This window comes from Leptosomus discolor, chromosome 5 (assembly GCF_034619465.1).
Source record: "Leptosomus discolor isolate bLepDis1 chromosome 5, bLepDis1.hap2, whole genome shotgun sequence".
Lineage (NCBI taxonomy): Eukaryota > Metazoa > Chordata > Aves > Leptosomiformes > Leptosomidae > Leptosomus > Leptosomus discolor.
In genome coordinates this window covers 59884270-59902072 of record NC_141395.1, presented here as the reverse complement: position 1 = coordinate 59902072, position 17803 = coordinate 59884270, and the positions used below count along the sequence as shown (strand labels likewise).

At 48.6% G+C, this 17803-nt stretch overlaps 1 protein-coding gene across 3 annotated transcripts in view; it reads left to right on the top strand.

The window, feature by feature from the left end:
* The first annotated feature begins 16911 nt into the window (after positions 1-16911).
* The window catches only part of UBR5 (ubiquitin protein ligase E3 component n-recognin 5), a 90247-nt gene continuing 89355 nt past the window's right edge, over positions 16912-17803 (top strand). For all 3 annotated transcript variants that reach the window (XM_086465603.1, XM_086465602.1, XM_086465601.1), the window contains exon 1: positions 16912-16973. In XM_086465603.1, the coding sequence (XP_086321729.1) occupies positions 16912-16973 (62 nt within the window). The remainder of the gene's footprint in view (positions 16974-17803) is intronic.

Below are 17803 nucleotides of genomic sequence, written 5' to 3'. Positions count from 1 at the left end.
GACAGGTCTTTCCCCAGCACATTTCAGGGCACCACAGTATCCAGCATCGTTGCTAAAGATGCTTTGTCCCATGTGTACACAGGATCTTGACTGAAACACACTGCAGCACCACGCCTCAGAGAGCAAAAGCCCGTGGCATGCCTGTCATGGCATGTCAGCTGTGCTCATTCACTAAGCCTGCCATTTCTAAAGCCTCTTCTAAGCCCCAAATGTCCCAACATCACGCTAGCTCTGGCTTTCTGCCTGTTCACTGCTCCTCTCGTGTGATGGCTTCTGCAATAGTCTGGCTGGGCTGCCCCTGCCATTGCTGCTGCGCTGATGGGGCGGTGCACACCACTCGGAGTGCACAACTCACCCCAGAGGTAAAAGCTCCCATCTGGAAACAAGTGCCAAGAGCCACTGGTGACTGTGCAGTTTAGTACGCAGTGTATTGCTGGGTCTTGTTTCCATTTTAGGTATCTTGTCTACCTAAATGCAAATAAAGGACATAATGTTATTTGCTATAAAAAGTGCATTTTATGCTGTTAGTCAATAGTCTGACATTCGCTTCTGTTCAGGACAGTTCTCTACAAATGAAACTCAGCTTTGCTGCAGGAGTAGAAATCAATGTGCTAGTGCAATATAAGAGAGAACTCTTTTAACGAGAACTCTCTCATTCCTACAACATCCATGTTCACTTCAACAGAAAATAGTTTGTATGTGCCAAGGCCACCTTTTGTTTTCTGCTCTGTGGGACGAAGGTAAGGCCTACCCTCACGTCAGAGATGTGCCCAGGTTACTCAAACGCTGGTGAAGACCTCCGCATTTCCATTGGTGCACTTAAGAACGTACTTCCTCAAAAGATGGTGTGGGTAATTGGTGCTGCCACCCTGTAAGACAGCCCTGAGCTTCCAATAGGATGCAAATGAGAATCCCCTTTGTGGCAGGCATGCTGGACTGGCTGCAGCAACACTGAGCACAGGAGGAGGCTTGCCTGTCAGCAAGGATCCCTGGGCTTCTTGAGGCTTATACAAGGATGCTTAGAGCTGCATGAGTCTCAGAAGCCACTTGTTTTTCCCAGAAGTTTTCTCGGGAAAGTTCATTATTTCATATCTCCTTTAATTCCAGATTGGAACATAATACAAAAACCAAAACCAAGCTTATTGAAGTCCTTTGTTTAGATGCTGGTGCTTTGATATTTTATGGGATTCATATCACATTGGAAAAGATTTGATAATCCCAACACATCTCAGTGAAATCAGTGATTATGTGAAACATTTCCACTCTCGCCTGTTCTGCTAGGAAGAAAAACAATCTGTCAGTTTTAATGAGAAATGAGTTACCAAATAAATCTAAAGGACTCACCAACATCACCTGGCCGCTCCAGACTACTAACAAGGTCTTCTCTGGTGGTCAGTTCTCACCACCAGTCTCCTGTCATTTCTGTGACAGCTTCTCTTTGCACAGATGGAAAAAGTCATGGGCTCTGGTGATGACAAGAAAACCCCAACCCTAATTTTGCCTTCCTTTACTCAAGCTTTTCTTCCCTTTTTAAAGAAGGATGAGCAGTTCTTGGTTGCAACAAGATTCTCCTTGGCAAGGTGCAGCAACGGCAGTGGCCCAGAAGGACAAACTGTGCAGCTGTACCAGTCCTACCTCGTGACACTGGCTATGGGCCACCATCAGCAGTGGTGAAACGGAATCTGTGTCAGCCTTACTTTCCCCGGTAAGTCTATCCCAGTGCCTCAGAAGTTTTATCTACACTATCCTCAAAGCAGACGTAAATAACCCAGTGGTTAAAACTGAAGGGCTTCTGGTAGCTTGCTCCTGCAGCGCTAGCAACAGTGGTGAGCATAAGGAAAGGCTGGTTTAGGGCTGGTTGCGGGGATCTGAACCTCTAACTGGAAATACCTCTAAGGCATCAGGTACAGCCTGATGCGCCACTCTACGGGAGACGCTTTCACCACTTAAGTATTGTGAAATATGAAGTTCCTCTATTTATGGATTATTCTTTCATTCTATTTTTTTTCTCTTTTCCATGGCTGGTTTCCAGTCTGGGGAACACCTGGACATAAAACCCGAATCAACCCCAAAAGAAGCCAGTTCTAAAGCTACAAGTAAACTTTTCCAGGCTACATGAAGCTGCAGCGTCTCTTACCAAAGGCGGTTGGAGCTTCAGAGCAGTGATGGCAGCACAGGTAAACATGTCACTGAACTGCAGCTGCATGCGGAGGAGGAAGAGAACAAGACGTCTCTGTGAAGTGTTGTTACTCAAGATTTGTTTGAATTGACTTTCACCTTCTGTGGGTAATTATCAAATTAACTAGTTTAAGATTGAAAATTGGAAAAATTCTTCTTTGAGAGGAAAAAAAAAGAGCCTTGGTGCTTAGTGTCCTTTCCCAAGAAATCCGTGAAGTATCTCTTACAATGTGGGAACAGTAATTTGATTATGAAACAGACAGGAAAAATACACAAATCAGACTGACAAGCACTTCCAGTCAGTGGTAATTACCAAAACCCCAGCTCACAGCATGAGCTCTCTCTAACCACATCCAGGGGGGTGTATTTGTGAAAGGGATCAAAGACCAGACAAAACCGTTGTTATCATCCTCATTTTAAATGAATTCTGAATCTCTCCATATGCCACTGCATAAAATTTCCATTCTTTCCCTCCTCCTTTGCCAGCATTGTTAGTGTGTGAGACTGGGTCAGACAGTCTTATTACCAAGGAGCTTAAAATTAAGCCTGTTCTTTGATGAACCATAATGATCACACCCTATTTTAGAAGCATTGATCTCTGAGATGGCCCACATGCATCAGGCAGAGCGGGAGATGCCCTGCACCTCCAAGGCTCAGGTCTATGAGGGCTGCTGCTTTGGAAGAGGCAATTACCTGTGCACGTGGATGTTGTGGTGATGAGCAAGGGTTAGGTTTGCTCTGGCGCCCTGCCTCTAACAGTCCTGCTTGTGCTGGATGCTTTGGACAAGACTCTTTCTCATTTCCAGCTGGAGATACAGTGCCACCGTAGCACATCCTGATGTGAGGGGTCCAGTGGACACCAGTGGGTTGTACGAGGCCATGCCTGGCACATGCAGCCGCTGCTGCTGCTGCTGGCTTGGTGTTACTACCATCATCTTTTCCTTTGTGTCACACCTGCCTTTGAACTTGTCTTTCCTGTTTCTCCTCACCACTCAGCAGCTCTGCATCCAAGTGGGACCTGCCTGGGTACTGCTCTGCTCTGCACCGGCACTAGGCACACGGCCATGGTGAACACTGGGATCCAGCAGACACGTTAACATCTGCGGTTGAGGACATGATTCATGGGAGGAGCACTCCCGTAGAGTGGCGCATCATTCAGGGCAACTGTGTCTACCAAAGGGGCAGGATGGACGGCTGTGAGAGAGGACTGCTTCCGCCACCCAACACCAAGCAGGACTTGCAAGCGGCCCAGCACCCTGGCCGGGGCAGCGTGGCCTTCAGAGCGGGGACAGGCAGATGGCTCCCCAGCTGCAGTCAGCAGGCACCTTGATGGGGTTGACTCACTTCACTTCAAACCTCTACAGCAGACACATCCATTCCCCTCTAAATTTCCTTCGCAGCCAGTGGAGAAGGGAGGTGCTCCTAAGGCACAATTAATCCCACCAGCAGCTGTACAGCTGAGTCCATGGGGTCCCTGTGTCTCCCCACTGGCCATAAAGAAGTTGCAGGGAACTAGCTCAGATGTGGGCATCACTGCTGCAAGAACAGGTGAGGTGGGTGCTGCTTTCTGAGTCCCAAAGTGTGGGAACTGAGTCTTTGGATGTAACCTTACTCCAGTAACACCACTAGAAATACTTTCTGTGCATGTATGTAATCCTTTCTGAAAGGCAGAAAAAAACCTGCTCTGAAACAGGAAAGCTCCAGGTGTTGCTATAGCTCTTGCACAGTTTTCCTGCTCCAGAAGCTATAATGGAAGAAAAGGGTTTTTTAAATTAACAACTGAGTTTCTGCCATTACAGAATGTTTTGGAGCCCTTCCTCCCGCAGCATCACACAGGGACAGAGTTAACGAGCATTGCTAGACCATCAAGTGCAGAGCTAGTCTAAACTTGTCAGGAATACCCCGGGCTGATTCCATACATTAATTATATGTTGTGTAAAAAAGGATTTCCTAAGAGCTTTTTTTAAGTTAAACTGAAGATCTGGATCTTCCCTTTTTTATGTGTCAAGGGACTAGATAAACCAGAATGGAAAATCCTGTAACAACCACACTTCATGTATCAGCATCACCTATCAGGATCACATCTTCTTCAGAGTGCCTATTTTGCCGTGTAGTGAAACCCTGTGTTTTAAAACAAATCTTTCTTCAAAGGAGCATCCTCAGACTTAGCACATATTTCTGGTTTGTCCTAAGTTATTCCTTATCTTTGAAGGAGTGGAGACCCCAGGGTCCACCTTCTGAGGGCTAATGACTTTTAGCCATGATGGGTCATCTTGGCAGGTGGGCAGGGAGGAGTGGGGAATGTGCTGGGCAGGCTTTTATGGTGTATCGAGGACAGGTGGTGGCAGGCAGGAATTTGTAAGTGCTGCGCAATCAGGAGGTTCCCACATATAGGAAAATTCATGGAGACTCTTAAACCATGGCCAGCTTGCTCTGCTCATTCTGCTCATGGCAGCCATCGCTCCATCCTCATGGCATGCCTCACATCCTCCATTTTCGGAAAAAGCTACTGAGGAAATGTACAGACAAGCAATCCTAGCAATACCTGGTGTCTTGTGCCAGTCATGAGCTGCACTGACAGGTGATTTCATGATGAATGAAAATGTGTCCTTGATGATTCCCCAATCTTTCAGCTACCAGCTTCCTCGTAGAAACAGTCTTAAATGGACATGCTCAGCTATGAAGTAGCCATAGGAAAGAAATTAAGTCTTAAGAGGATTAAGATATCATAATTATGACTACTTGGTACAGCAATGGGGGCTTTAACATGTGCACGTTGACACAGTGGACCTGCAACTTTAACATTTTCAATTGATTCACCTCAACTTTCTGGAGCATCCCCATGCAGAAAAACCACCTAAGGTGGCAGCATGCCTGCATGAAATCTCTGCTGGCAAAACCCACGCCGACACTAACTGCAAAAGAGACGAGACTTAGTAGCCCTGCTTCCAGAGGGTCAGTCTCGTTTAAAGTTACCTTATTGAAATCTCAGCATGGGCAAGGTTAGAGCTCACGGAAACAAAGAGCTTTGCTATGAACGTAATTAAGATGACTGCAGGCATGTGCTAGAAAAGCAGTCTGGTGAGACCTTGCCTGGACACAGAAATACGGGCTTCACTGCTAATGTGGACAGGACCTTAGTGTCAAGTCTTCAGGGATGGTTCTGGGAATGTTTTACAGTCCCCTGAAGCTGCACTGATTTAAAATGTGCTGTGAGGCATTTCCTGATGCTTCATATATGGAAATGAATGTGAACTACAATTTTGCACCACAGGTTTTGGGAAATGCCCAGGCTGGAAGGTGGTGACGACTCTCTTCCAGGTGCCTGCACTGCAAAACTTCTCAAGCACACTGTAGAGGTTTCCTAGCAACTTCCTTCCACAGTCTTTGTGCTCAGATTTGTTTTGAGACGTGGGCCATCATAAAACAGTATCTCTGCCTATTTAAACAAGTTCAGTTCTTTTAAGCTGGCAAGGCAAGCATGGTACAGCAGCGGTGTCTGATTTATATCCTTTTCAGCTATTCCCTCCAAAACTAACAAAAACCTGAACCAATGTAGGTGGGTTTCTTGCTTTTTTTTTTCACTAACCAGATCACCAGTTCATCGCTCAAATTGCTGAGCAACAGGAAAATTCCAAATCCATCTTTAAAAAAAAAAAATACACAGGAGCAGTTTCTCTCTGATCTCTGCATCTATCACATCCTTGCTGGGCTCCTCTGGCATATCTGAAACCAACAGATGTTGATCATGTGCTTTGGACAACTCTTTCCAGATACGTGAGAGTTATCACATTTTTGAGCCAAAAATGCTCTTAAAAACAAGCAAAACCAAAGTAGCTAAACTATGCTAACCTTTGTGCTCATGCATATGTATCCAGTTTAAAACTGGCCACAGGTTTTAAGTCTGTAAATTCGCTGATAGCATCCAGGTTTGAATATGTTGAAGCGTTTATTCAGTATTTTGTACTGGCTCAGACCGTCAGCTTGAAATGACACCCTTAACTAGAAAGGAAGTGAAGGAGCAATTTGGTGAGGGAGCAAACTTGAAAGAGCTTGGGTATATGGGGATGCGGGAGAGAAACCCAGATTATCCCCATCTCCTAGACCAGCGCTGAGACATTATCTGTTACTGAAGTCATTCACCACACAAACACATATTTCTTCAAAGATAACAAAGGGGAAAAAATTAACCCCCTCCTCATGTAGCAACTGGAAACTGAATGCCAAGTGCCTCGGTGTTTTCCTTGGCATCTGGGCTGCTCTGTGAGCTCTCTCATAGAGAGCCATGAGCAACTGAAGTGCAAGAGGAAATGGGGAATCAAGACCCCTGTGCTGCAGGCAGACTCCTTCCTGTCCTCAGCGGGATCTGTCCCTGCCTGACACTGAACAAACCCCATATTCACAGGGCCTGGCATCCCACCGGGCCGGCTGAAGCACAAACCCAGCCCTTCCAAAACCACCCTATATGAACTCTCTCCCTTTCTCCTCAGGCTTGGCTGCCACCGTGACAGTTTTAACCCATCATCAGGCACCACCATCAGAAATGAGCTGCACTTCCTTACACCCTTCTGCACGTTGGGGACTTGCCAGCTCCTGCCATTTGCCGTACTTCACTGCTATAAACCTTTGGATTTCTTCTTCAGCACTAGTGTTTGCACCAATGTGGCTATGTCAGCTGTTGGCATCAGTGGCAGAGATCAGGGCAAACTTCCAGAGCAGATCAGGCCCTGGATTTCTATAAAAATCCATCTGTTCCCAGCTGAGAGCTATTCCCACCACCTTTACAGGTGGGTGGGATAATGAGCTATTGAACCCACGAATCAGCACAACATGGAGCTCTTTCAAGAGCCTTCCTCTCAAGAAAGTCAAGGCTGCTACTGCATCTTGTGTACACCAGCCAGCCCAGTGAGCTAGGAGAACTTCTAGCTGACAGCGTCAATTGCTTTTGAAGTGTTACTGCACTGCTGACATTTGAAAAGCAATTTAATATTTCTCCCATGACAGTCACTTCAAATACTCCAGAAACAACCTGTACGAAACAGCAGCTGACAGCCATGATGCCTGTCTTTTCTGAGACGCCCAGGCTGGGCTTGGGTACAGCTTGTGCTGGGCAGGACTGCGAGGTGAACATCGAAGCAAATACACCTCTGCCATCAACCTAAACCCACTCGGTAGTCGGCACGCCTCAGGCCCTGCCACAGGAGTGTTGCAATTAAAGGGCACAAGGGCCGAAAGGAATTCACGCAAAGCTGCTGTGGTGGCGTTCCCTCCGCAGTGAGCCGCAGCACCAAGGGTTAACACTCTGCTGCCTGCCTCCACAAATCTGCATAATGCCTTGCGTTTGGCAGCTCATTTGCATAATTTAAAATGACTCTTTTGTCTCAAAAACAAAATCTAAAACATAGCTTCAAAAGTAAGTGGTAGATATTAACATTTCATATACTAAGAAGGCTCAGTTAAGTCTATTTGTCTGAACTCCTCAACTGAGGTTGCAAAAATAATTTTAACAGAGCGATGTCATTTCTTTGCAGAGCCTTGGGTGCACCGGTTCTTTCCTGGTGCCCCTTTGACTACCCTAAAAAAGGTCTAAGGTGTTCACCCACCCCACAGAGAGGGGCTGAAGATGGCCTACACACGTTCAGACCACCCGAAGGGCTCAGCAGCTCCAGCTTTTGGAAAAACAATGCCAGCAGCTGGAGACTGAATCCCTGTCATCAGCGCATCCTTATCAGGGATGGGCTTACCTCCAGGCTGCAGATGTGTACCCAGAGGTGTCACATACTGATGTGAGCTCAGTGTCCCACCTCCCACTGCCACGAGGGATTCAGGTCACCTCACTGGAGGATGGATACCTACGTTTTGTCAGCTGAATCACACTCCCAGCTCCATTGACTGCTGTAACAATATCTCCACTGACTAGAGTGGGGGATTAGACACCTAAATTCAGGGATCTGTTGTCTGGAGATGATTCTCACTCCACGTTCAGTTGACAGGCTCTGAGTTGGTCCTTGTGGGCTGAGTCCCGTACCTCTCAGCTCTTCTCTCCCTCGTCTTGGGAGACAGATACAAAGCACAGTGTCTTCTACTTGCAGTGATGTGTTTCAGTGTAGGAGAAGGGGCTATTAGCCTGAACTGGTATGTCAGCATGTTTTGAATCATACTTTATTACAGCAGCAGAATAAAGCCTAGGAAATAGGAAGCCAAATGGATAAGATATGCATTTAAAGGTAAACTCACCTGTCGCTGTGACTGAAGCTTATCTGAACTCCCACCCCAGTGCCTTACATACTACAAAATTCTGTATGCTCCTCAGGCAAAGACCTGTAATTTCTGCATTAAAAATTCACAGCATTTCTAAATGGGACATCCTGAAACAATGCACTTGCGCTCTTGACTTTGCAGTCCCAAAAGCTAGGTGACACCAGACAACATTTCCCACTCAACGCCAGCTCCCCCCCACTGCAGCGTGCAGGCAGGCAGTCTGCCCAGAGGAGCAGCCGAGGGGCATGAGGCCTCACCGCCTACTCTCCTGCCAGCTGGAAGACACCGCATCAGGGAAAGCTTTAGGCAAATCTAGCTGGGTCTAGGCAGCTTGTACAAACTGTACAGGGAAAAGGGCAAGTGTAGGTACATAATCCTGAGTGAAGAGATTTGTCAAATGCTAACAAACTTCTACCTGGCATGTTTAGTTCAGTTTTTCTTTTGCCCAGTGCTCATAACCCAAATTCAGGTGAACTTTGAAGTTTCCTGCAAGTGAAAACGTACTGACTGCCCTCCTTCAGGCTCTAGTGTCGATACAGCTTTCAGTAAAATATTTCACAGATGATTTAGGGCCATTCTTTTCTAACTTTGCCTTTTGCAATAGCTAAACCTTTTACTTGACATTTCTGTTAAAAATTAGACAAAGGCAGATATGCAGTATTAAACATTTCAGACCAAATAATTAAAGTCTGATAAATTTACAAACATTCCAGTTCACCTTGGTTTATAGCCATAGGCAAAATTCATTGCAAGTGAAACCACCCATATGTTCAGTTGGTAGCAAGTAATTCTGTATTTGCAAATCTGCCTACAGTTGCATGTTAACTACCAACCTATCTATATAAATACACGCACCAACACAGACGCAGGCATACACAAGTGTTGTAATCGCTGTTACTCTCAATAAAATGTTCGTTGATCAGTTAACTGTGTCTCTTTCCTCTTACACTGCAACAGAAAAAGACCTTCCAGACTATTTATTCATATTTTCTTTCCTCTGTTATTTTCACTGAAGCTAAATGCTACCTATCGAAGCAGTTCCCAACACAGGTCTGTGTACTGCATCTCCTATCGACCACTGCCCCCACTGCACTTTTTTTTCCTGCCTTTCAGCATTAAAGCTCCATCACCATAAAAATCCTGAAACTTTATTTCATGGAACTCCCATCTGCTAGAGCTGCATCTCTTCACACGAAGTCAGCATCTATTTTTTTTTGACATTTAATTACTTCTATGACTGGTTGTGATGACCCACTGCAATTATGTTCTCAGATTTGGAATATGCTACAGGGACATGGAGGAACAGCTAAAAACCAGCTGTCTTGTTCTATGAAAATGTCCGTAGTGATTTAAGGGGGGAAAAACAAAGAAAAAAGCTCACAAGATTTTTAGCAGAATGGTGAGATCTTTTCTGAAAGCAAAGCCCATCATTTAAAAGGGAATGAGGCAGTCCAAGGGATGAGAATGTTTTCACTCCTGGAGAGCTGTGTGTGAACCTGTGCCTGCACACCCATGACGGGAGCCTCCGGCTGCTGAAATGTGGAAAAGCTATTTCAGAACGGATGGTGAGTTTGCCACCTCTGTGTACACTCATTCTGCACAGGCCAAACTTCTTCTGAACAGCCACTGTTGATCGCTTCTCAAACGACACAGCCTCTGGTTTGCTTAAAATGCCAGCTGTAACGGGTGCTGCTTCAGAGCAGTTTCATGAGCAGCTCTGTGTTCTCTCTGTGTGCCTGTGTTATTCAAATCAGCAATTTGGGCTCAAATCTCGCCTCCCTCTCACCACCCTCTGGTTCATGTTGTGGAGCAGCCTGAGAGCACACAGCCTGGCCTCCTTTGGGGTGAAACGAAGTGGAAACCTGTGCTCCTGAAGTGCAGCACAGTCTCTGGGGAAGCTGTGGATGTTCAGTCCATGAGGCACACCCAGAGCTGGCCAACACAAACCCCCTCAAAATGCAGCACTGTGGATGCTTGGGCACAGCACTCACTGCTTTTACGCTACAGTTGATGCCTCTTGAATTTTTTCTAATTTTAATAATTTTACAAGTGGAATTAAAACCAAATGCAAGAACTATCTACTATTTCTTTCTATGCTATAAATACCTGTTTCTGACAGGTGGCTATTTGACAGCAGAGGAACAGCAGCTAAAAAGTAGGCTGCTTCACAGAAAGGTAAATCCTGGCCCCGTTGGAGTCCATGGAATAATTCACTTGCTTTTGCTCTGGAAGGTCTCCACTCCTTTCCCTGCCAAAAACAAATTTGCTCTGCAATGGTTTCGGAAGGCAGTACATGAATCAAGGCCATACAGAACTATTGCTGTGAATGCAGTTCACCCTTACAATTTATAAAGGCAATTTTTTTTTCAAAACTGCCACTTTTGAAGGTAAATATGGTTAGGTCAAGAGTAACTAACCCAATCAAATGGGACTAACAGGGAAATAAACCCCCACTTTTGTCCCAGTTAATCATCCAGACTTCTTTGGCATCCTGCAGACAGATGAGCAGAAGAAGGTTCCACAGGGAAGCCAGACAACCTGCTAGGGCCACATGCCTGCCTTTTAGATTGCTAAAGTTCAAGAAGATTCTGTCTTTCCTTACCAGGAGCTTACAGGAAGCTGCTCTGATGTAAAGGGGCAGAACAGTGCTTTTCAGCTGCCTGCACAGGAACACCTGCCCAGGTGACACAGCCCACACGAAGCCTGAGATATGCCACCACACACACTGTGCACATGAGCTCTGCCCACGCTGCCTTCCAAGGATGGTCGCACAAGGTGTCTGCCCAAAGCCTCTGTTTCCAGGACATTCAGCTCCTGCACAGTGCCCAGGATGCCTGGTGAGCTCCTCTTGTCACACTCAGCTGCATTTGTCAGCAGACAGGTCTGGTCTATACATACAAAAGCCATCACATGAACTTTGTGGTTCGGCCTGGACAAGAAGAGATGTCCTGGCTGCCTAGTCAGAAGGCAGAGGTGTTCAGAAGTGTCTCTGTGGAGCTGGAAGAGAAGGATGCAAGTAAGGGGCTACAACAAGGGTGAGGGGAAATGTCAAGTGAGGGATCTGCCAAAACAAAATTTCAGTCTGCCAGATACTAGTGGATCTACAAACTCCACTGAACACTTGGCAGAGACCTCACCTTGATCCCAGACATTCCGTGCCAACTCCTCTAAACAGAAGAAAGTAACTCTGACTGTATGCTGAAGAAAGGTGGAACAGATGCAGAATCCTAATTTCTAGTCCAGGAGTCCTCCCCTGCAGCTCAGACGTGAGGGGAAGGGAGATCAGGTACTTGCAGTACTGTTTGATTTTAAACAGATATATTTCAGTCCGTGTGCGGTAGCAAGTGTTATATCAGCAGGCTGTGTGTCAAAGTGTCTAGCTCACCATATTAACTTCTGAGCATCTGAGTCTCTTTTGGCCAAATTTTGACACAAGGTTCTGGCCTCAGAGGTCTCTGTTAGCTTAATTGATTCAAGCATCAGAGAGCGGGCAGGAGAACCGATTAGTACTGCAGCTAAGGGAAAGACCGCAGCAGAGCTTAACCTTCTTTAGACGCTGGAGAATCCACAGGGCAGAGAGAAACTGTGTGTGCATTATTAGACATCGAAGAACCCACTATAAGAAAAAATCCATGGGAAACAAGTTTTTCAACAGCTCTGAACCTTACTAAGCTACCTGCTCTTTTGCAGCCTTAAACAATACTTCTTAAAGACCAGCATCATTTTGTGCACAAGACAAATGATTTTTCTATTACAGCGACCTCTTCACTCGACAGCCAGGTACAAGTTAGAAAATAAGAGATTATAAACACTTAATACCTGGCATCAAGATGAAGTTTCAGCTGTGATAAATAAGCAATGTATAAAAAAATTCAGCCTATGACAACCTGGGACATGAGCACGACAAAACGTAGCCCAGGACAGCAGAAAGTAAAAGGCTGGCAGCGCAGTCCTCCTCAGCGGGAATTGTCTGATTTCTAGTGTTGACTTGCAAACTATGCAGGTACTTGTCTTGCAAAACACACAGATGTGGTTTAAAAACTTGATGTTCCCAGCCCCAACAAACTGCTCTTACGCTACACCTAGACAGAGGGAGAGCGAGAGGAAGGGAGGGACCTGCTTTGCTTCAGTTTGTGGCACAAGGTGCTGGAAACAGAATTTCTTTCTTTGTGGTGTACTTTGTTGCTCACTATGGGAACTTCTGCTCAGCCTTGGGAACAATCTAGAAGCTGCACTTTTCTGCATAGCATTCTTGTTGACATTTCCAGGAATGCTGGCCTCATTTCTTCCTCAGCAAAATACAATGTTATGCTGCCAGCCTGATGTCATTTCTGTTGACATCTGGAGTTAACAGCCTGGAAAGCACGTACTGGGGCTATCCTTAGCTGCCTGAAGCCTTTACTTCTGCTCAGGGCCTCCTCCAGTGCACCCCATCAGCCAGCAGCATTTGCCTGCACTGTTTACAGAGCAAAGTCCCTTGCAGTCCTCCTACCCTAATCCTCCCCTCTCTAGCAGGTCCCCTCCCTTTAGGACTAACAGACTCCTGTGCAAACCACCAGGCCTGCAGTTGCCGAGTGAGTTGAGCGAGCGGTGGGGAATGTCTCTCCCGGTGCCCGTTATTCAGAAACTGTTTCCTATGGGAAAGTTCCTGATCTACTGGAATTGGACGTGCGTGGAGCAGGAGGGTGGATGAGATGACCTCCAGAGGTCCCTTCCAACCCACGTGCTTCTACCAGTCTGAAAGCTTCAGGAAACGCTGACTCTCATCAAAACTCAATTTCAGACACGACAGCAATGATCCCACAGGAGTTACTTGACATGGTATTTCCAAGCTGGCAAAAACTCTTGCACAGACAAGTATACCAGCAAGGAACTCGTTCTGCTGGTTGGGTGTTGGTGTATTTATAGCTGCACCTTCATAAGGAAGCTGCTGCTTTATCAGTAGGCCTGAAAATAGCACCCTCTATACACTGAGGAGTTGTGCAACAGAGAACTAAATCTCTTAGGCCAAGGCAGAAATCCTGTCTTAAAGATACATCTTATAAAGAAAGAAAATCTATTTCAGTTCTTGATTTTTTTTTCATGAATTGGTAAATATGACTTTTTAAACACCATTTCAGTATTAGATTTAGTCATCCAACAGACTTAGACCATCCAGAGCACTTAGGAAAAGTATTTTATTTTGGAGCACTTAAAAACTCAAAGTTGTAAGAATGAGTGGTTCTACCAACAGAAAGCAATTCTACTTGGAATCACGTCAGATAATTAAAGGACCATCGAACTCCGTTACCTGCGTGACTGTCTTCTCAGCAATGCACCAGCAGACAAGACGGGTGCTCAGCGCGTTACCACTTACTGGTACTCCAAAAGCCAACCAGTAAGAAGCAGCCTTGCATCCTTGTTAGAGAAGCGTGGGTGCTTCTGACAGCGTGCTGGAACTTCCACCACGTTACAAACTCCTGTCGGAATGACAACGTCACCAGCTGAACCCTTGGTTGGGTGTCCTCTCACCTACACTCAGGACTAGCTGCCATTTCAGGCAGCAGTATAAGCGCCTGGTGTGAACAAAAGCTGACATTTGCACTACTCAAGTTTATTCTGGCTCCAAGCACAAGTTCCAGTGGAATCAATTTTAATTTTTCTTTTCATTTTTGCTTATGCTGAGTGTTTGCATTGGCACAGCCATAGGCAATAGCTAAACCCGGGGTTCAGTCATAATGTAAATAAAGCTACAGAAAAGGATTACTTGGAAATGCCAGCAGCAAGCTGCTGAGCCCTAACAGACCTGTGCCCCTTTGGGCTTTTCCAGCTCTTTTCCTGTCTTTTATCTAGCAGGTTTCCATAACCCATTAACTTTTAAAGCTTGCGTGTGAAGGGTGGAAGGAAGAGAGTAATGGAAATCTCTTCCTTATGCCTAGCCCCTAAGAGATCACCACTGAACAAGCAACGTTATTTGGAAACGTAAATGCTTCGGAGAAGTAGTTCTTGTTCCCGAGAGCAAACATAAACACCTGGAGCTTCCCAAATCCTACCAAAAATTCTTGAAAGCATTCCCAAGGATGCAAGAAGACCTACTGCAGGAGTTCATGTGGCACATCTTCCTACAGATCAATTGGAAAGAGGAATGACTATCAAAGGCAAATTTTTTTTTTTTTTTTTGTCTGGAAAAAAAATAACCAAATTGAGATGCAAAGTTTTTCAGGTGGTTATCAAAACATGCAAGCGATCCTGATAAAATGACTAAGGTCAAGACAGCTTAGAAGAATCTCTCACTGCAATAAACAACAAATCTTTTCAGGGAAAGCAAATACTGATGTTAGAAAAAGAGGGGGGGAAAAAAGGCAGAACAAAACTAATAAACTTTGGTACAATCAAATGCAGAATTAAATAATCCAAAACCTCTTAGCTCTGTCCTAAGGGGGGGAGGGGGGAGTTAATTATGGCTCTGCTTGTTTTTAAAAGCACAGCTACTGCACTGTCCCATACCAGAACCTATCTCATGCCTTGTGTATTTCCAGAATCCTGTTAGGATTTTCCTTCTAGGCTAAAGTAAATTACTTATTTCTACTTTTGAATCTATTTGAATATCACTGTCACTTGAGAACAGAACACGTGGAGAAACAGTGAGAATAAGAAACCTGGAACACACGGAATGAATATTTCTTCTCTTTACCACGTTTCCTCAGTCTAATGATAGCTGTACCAAAAAAAAAACTTCACAAATTCCCCGAATCTTTGGGCTGCAAGCAACTACATCAGCTGATCTTGGATTAGCTCCTTTTGGCTGTACTGGAGAAAGAGCCAGGGAAGAAAGGGGAATGAAAAGCGGGAAGTTGCAAAATTGCTTCAATTTGATAGTGGAGGAACAATCTGCGATTTCTAGGATTTATGATAACAGAGTCTCAGAAATTAATTACAAGTCGCTGAACTAGGTTCTAGAATTTTTTTTGGTACCATTATCATGTGATCACCAGCATTCCTCACATGCTAAAAAATTCCAAGCCGGTTTTCTAAATTTCTGATTTCCTGAAAATAAGCGAGAGCCGGCTCCAAAAGCAGCAAATTCCAGTTTAAAAAAAAAAAAAAAAAAAAAATCAAAGCTGGGTACAATCCCAGCCAAGGTGTTAGTTTCTATGGCAACAGATGGCCGTTTTATTGACTTTGTTACTCAACTTTCAGCAAATTGAGATGTTAATCTGTTAAAAAACACCTCCATTTGCAAGGTATGCTCTCTTCGAACAGCACAGTTAGACCCCGCCGAGAGGGAGGGTGCGCAGCCGGAGTGGTATCGAAGGCTTCACCAGCTTGGGAGACAACTTTTCATCCCGATACTCCACCAGTCTCCCCCAAAGAAGGGCGGGTAATTCCGCTGTTGGCGGGACGAAGAACCGCGTTACTGGTCTCTAGGAAGCACAAAGGCAGCAGCCGGCTTTGGCGAGCAGGCGAGGGCGGGCGGTGCGCTTCAAGCACCCCTGCGGCCACCCGTGCGCCGGGGGGGCGGGGGAAGCCCTGTCACAACCCCCCACCGGGGACACCCGGCGACGGGCACGGCCTCACGCATCCGTTCCCCTGCCTCCATGCCCAACACCGCCCCGGCAGGCCGCACCCCGCGCCGCTCCCGGCCGAGGGGCCGGGCACAGCCCAACCCCCGCCGGGCGTCAGCGAGCCGAGGCATGTGCCGCCGGCAGGGAAGGGAACGGCTCGACCCGCGCAGCCCCAGCGAGCCCCGGGGAGGCGTTCAACGCGCCACCCAAGGCCTCGGCGGGGCACGGAAGGCCAGCGGAACGCGGTCGGGGCGCCGCGGCATGTGCCCGGAGAGCGCCCCCGGCGCCGCGGCCGGGCCGCCCGCCCCGCAGCCAGCCCGTCCCCGGGGAGGCGGCGGCGCCCGTCCCCGCTCCCGCCGAGGCCTGACCGCAGGAGGGGGGGGCGGGGCGGGGGGAAGGGGCCCCGTCCGGCGCCTCAGGGAGCCGCTCGCGCCACCCCACCCCCGCCCGCCGGGGAGTCACTCTCGGGGGCACGTGGTCCTTTACGTCTCTCGCGAGCATGACGTCACCGCGCTCCGCGAGGCCTGCCCGACCAATCGGCGGCGCGTTTAGTGAAGGGACTCCGCGGGGCGGCGCGCGCGCCAGTCAGCGCGAGGCTTACACCGCGGCCGCGCGCCGCCGCCCCGCCCTCCCCGGCGCGGCGCACGGAGGGAGGGAGAAGGGCCCGCTGGAAGTTAAGATGGCGGCGCGTGTGTGAGTGCGGTGCGGGCTGAGCCTCCTCCCGGCGCCGTTGCGGCGGGCTCCTTCTCCCTCGCGCTCCGCGCCGGGGCGGGTGAGCCGAGGACTCCGCCGGCGGCCACGAGCGGCCCCGGGGGAGGGACGGAGGCCGAGCGCCCCCTCCCCCGCCGCCCCCCCGCCCCCATTGTGTGCCCGGCCCCCGCCCGCCCGCCTCTCTCCGCCGCGGGGGGCAGCGGCAGCGGCGCGGAACATGACCTCGATCCACTTCGTGGTGCACCCGCTGCCGGGCACCGAGGACCAGCTCAATGACCGGTGAGGGGCAGGCCGTGCGGCGGGGGGCGGAGGGGAGGGGCCGGCCTGGCGGGGCTCGGCCCCCCGTGGGTGAGGGGAGGGGCCGGCGGCGACCGGCCGGAGCGCGGCGCGGCGGGGGCGCCCCGGGGGACGTCCCGGTCCCCGTGTCCCCCCGTCCCCCCCCGTCCCCCGCCGTCCCGCAGCCGCACCGCGGAGCCGCAAGGCCCCGGCGCTTTCCTCTCGCAGGGGCCGGCGGCGAGGAGCGGTGCGGGCCGGGCCGCACGCCCCCGGCCCCTCCGGGCGGCCGCCGCCGCAAACTTTGCCCCCCGAGGGAGCGGGGGTGGGGGACCGTGACCTTCGCCGCGGGCCCCGCGGGGACTCCGGCCTGGCAGGGGAGTCCCGGCGTCCGCCCGAGGGAGTGGGTTCTCGGGGATCCCTGGCCGGGGACGAGGAGGAGCGAGAACGTGTCCATATTAATCAGAGACGGAGCGAGGCAGACAATGCAGATGGGGAATCGCGGTGCGTGTGAGAGAATGATGGGAGCGAGGATAAAGAAGACGTAGCCAGGGGTGTTACACGCGCACGTACCGCCGGTGTGCTCTGCGCTCCCCTTCGGACGGACGGGTGGGTTTTTAAGTAAGAAAGGAGGCCCGATCTCCAGATTACTGATCGTGTGCGGCTTGGCTGGGGCGGGAATGACAGCTAGGAGAGAAGCGCAGTCTGCTTGGAAGCCTCGTAGCTAACTTTAAGTTGGATTCGGGGAGAGAAATTGTAGGCTGGGGAGAAACTGGAATGCTTGGGAGAAAATAAATCCTTGAACTGAATTTTCTTTGCTGCTTGATGTGTATTTG